The sequence below is a fragment of the Cebus imitator genome, unplaced genomic scaffold (assembly GCF_001604975.1).
Source record: "Cebus imitator isolate Cc_AM_T3 unplaced genomic scaffold, Cebus_imitator-1.0 Scaffold328, whole genome shotgun sequence".
Lineage (NCBI taxonomy): Eukaryota > Metazoa > Chordata > Mammalia > Primates > Cebidae > Cebus > Cebus imitator.
Window position 1 is genome coordinate 1,922,269 of NW_016107643.1, and position 3,160 is coordinate 1,925,428.

General features: G+C 35.7%; 1 protein-coding gene across 1 annotated transcript in view; it reads right to left on the reverse strand.

Moving 5' to 3' along the window:
* The window catches only part of RNF24 (ring finger protein 24), a 75,478-nt gene that overhangs the window by 36,677 nt on the left and 35,641 nt on the right, over positions 1–3,160 (reverse strand). Inside the window, exon 2 of the mRNA XM_017504851.2 lies at positions 2,566–2,634. Within this exon, the coding sequence (XP_017360340.1) occupies positions 2,566–2,621 (56 nt within the window). The 5' untranslated portion in view covers positions 2,622–2,634. The remainder of the gene's footprint in view (positions 1–2,565; positions 2,635–3,160) is intronic.

Consider the following 3,160-nt stretch of genomic DNA (forward strand, 5'->3'; position numbering starts at 1 on the left):
CGCCATTGCACTCCAGCCTGGGTAACAAGAGTGAAAATCAATCTCAAAAAAAAAAAAAAAAAAAAAAAAAAAAAGAAACAAAAAAAAAAAAAAAAAAAAAAAAAAAAAAAAAAAAAAACACAGACGGTGGTGGAATGAATTAAAAAAAATCACCCAATAATATGCTGTCTACATGAAACTCACTTTAAAAATAATGATACATGCACATGTAAAGGATGGAAAAAGATATGTAATGCAAGCATTAATCAAAAGAAAGCAGGAGTGGCTATACTAACATTAAAGCAGACTTCAGAGCAAATAAAATTACCAGAGAAAGAAACATTATGTAATGATAAAATGGACAATTCACTAAAAGTATATGGTAGTATTAAGTGTGCACGCACAAAACAACAGAGTTGTAAAACATGTGAAGCAAAAACTGATTGAACTGAAAGGAGATATAAACAAATCTGTAATTATACTCAAAGACTTCAAAACCTTCTCTCAACAACTGATGAAACAACTAGTTAGAAAACCAGCAAGGAATACAATTAGACAAGAAGATATAATCAAAATTTATAGAGCACTCCACCTAGCAACAGCAAAATACACATTCTTTTCAAGTGTCCATGGCACCTACACCAACACAGACCATACATATCCCTGGTCATAAAACAAATCTCAAGCAAACTTTCAAAAATCAAAGTCTAACAGAGTATGTTACTGCACATAGTTGCATCAAACTAGACATTTCTAACAGAAAGGTAGCCAGAAAATATCTAAACACTTAGAAACTAATTAACACACTTCAAATATCTATAAGTCAAAGAGGTCTTAAAAAAAATTAAAAATAAATTGAATTGATTTAAAATGAAAGTACCAGGCGAGGCGGCTCATGCCTGTAATCCCAGCACTTTGGGAGGCCGAGGTGGGCAGATCATGAGGTCAGGAGTTCCAAGACCAGACTGGTCAACATGGTGAAACCCTCTCTCTGCTAAAAATACAAAAAAATTAGCTGGGTGTAGTCGTGTAGTGCCTGTAGTCCCAGCTAACTCAGGAAGCTGTGGCACGAGGATTGCTTGAACCCAGGCAGTAGAGATTACAGTGAGCCAAGATTTGCCACTGCACTCCAGTCTGGGCAACAGAGCAAGACTCCATCTCAGTTTAAAAAAAAAAGGCTGGGTGCAGTGGCTCACAACTGTAATCCCATCACTTTGGGAGGCTGAGGTGGGTGGATCACCTGAGGTCAGGAGTTTGAGATCAGTTTAGCCAATATGGTGAAACCCCATCTCTACCAAAAATGCAAAAATTAGCTGGGTGTGGTAGCAGGTGCCTATAATCTCAGCTACTCAGAAGGCCAAGGCAGGAGAATTGATCGAACCCAGGAGGCAAAGGTTGCAATGAGCCGAGATTGTGCCATTGCACTCCACCTGGGTGACAAGAGTGAAACTTCATCTCAAAAACGAAAAGAAAAGAAAAAAGAAAGAAAGAAAATGAAAATACAACATAGCAAAATTTGAGAGACATAAGTAAAGCAGTGTTGAGTGGGCAATTCATAGCACTAAATGCACACATAAGAAAATAAGAAGTCTCAAATCAATAATCTAAACTACATCAAGAACCTAGAAAAAGGGCAAGTTGGTCAAGAAAAAAGAAATAATAATAAACAGAAATCAATTAAACTGAGAACAGGAAAACAATAGAGAAAAATCAATGAAACAAAAAGTTGAGTCTGTTCTTTGATCAATAACACTGACAAATCTCTAGGAAGAATGACAAAAGAGAAGATACAAATAACCTATAACAACAATTAAATAGGAAAGATCACTACAGACACTGCAGACATCAAAAGGATAATAAGTATACATACATATACAGACATGAATTTAGTAACATAAATAAAACAGACTAATTTCTCAAAAACCACAAATTACAAAAACTCGCCCAATATAAAATAATGTGAACAGTTCTATAATTATCAAACAACCGGAATCAGTCATTTAAATATTCACAAAAATGAATGCTCCAGGCCTCGAAGCTTTTACCAGAGAATTCTACCAAAAGTTTAAATAAGAATGAGCACAAATCCTTGACAATCTTTTGCAGAGAATGGAAGGGAACATTTCTCAAGGCATTTTTTTGAAGCCAGTGCGACCTTGATAGCAAACTCAGATAAAGACAGTGTCTGGCAGATATAGACACAAAAATTCTTAATAAAATATTGGCAAGTAGAATTTGGCAATCTGTAAATAGAATTTTATAACACCATGACCAAGTAAGATTTATTCAAGTGATGCAGGGCTGGCTTAATATTAAAAAAAAAAAATCAATGTAATCTACCCATATTAAATGGCTAAAGAAAAAAATCACATGATCATATTAACTGATTAAAAAAAACACATTTCATAAACATCAGCACCCATTTATGACAAAAAAGAAAAACTCCCAGAAATAGAAATGGAAGAGAACTTCTTCGACATGTTAAAAAGCGTCTACAAAAATCAAACCAGCAAAAACCAACCAAACAATAACAACAAAAACTATACGGCTAACATTATTCTTAATTGTGAAAGACTGAATACTTACCCCCCTAAGACCGGGAACAAGGCAGGATATCTGCTCTCACCACTCTTATTCAACATAGTGCTGGAAGTTCTAGCCAGTGCAATAAGGTAGAAAAGGGAATAAAAGGCATACACATCAGAAAGGAAGAAATTAAACTGAGCCTATTTGCCAACATCAACATCTACAACAACAAAATCCCAAAGAATCTTCAAACAAATTTCTAGAATGAATAAGTGAGTTCAGCAAGGTTGCAGGATATCAGATACATGTATATAAATCAACTGTATTTTTATAAATTAGCAATGAACATAGGAACACTGAAATTATAAATACAATGACATTTACAATTATTAAAAAAAAAAAAAAAAAGTAATACAGGCCCAGTGCCGTGGTTCACACCGGTAATCCCAACACTTTGGGAGGCCAAGGCGGGTGGATCACCTGAGGTCAGGAGTTCGAGACCAGCCTGGCTAACATGGTGAAACCCCCATCTCTACTAAAAATACCAAAAAATTAGACTTGTGTGGTGGCAGGCACCTGTAATCTCAGCTACTAGGGAGGCTGAGGCAGGAGAATTGCTGGAACCCAGGAGGCGGAGGTTGCAGTGAACTGAGAT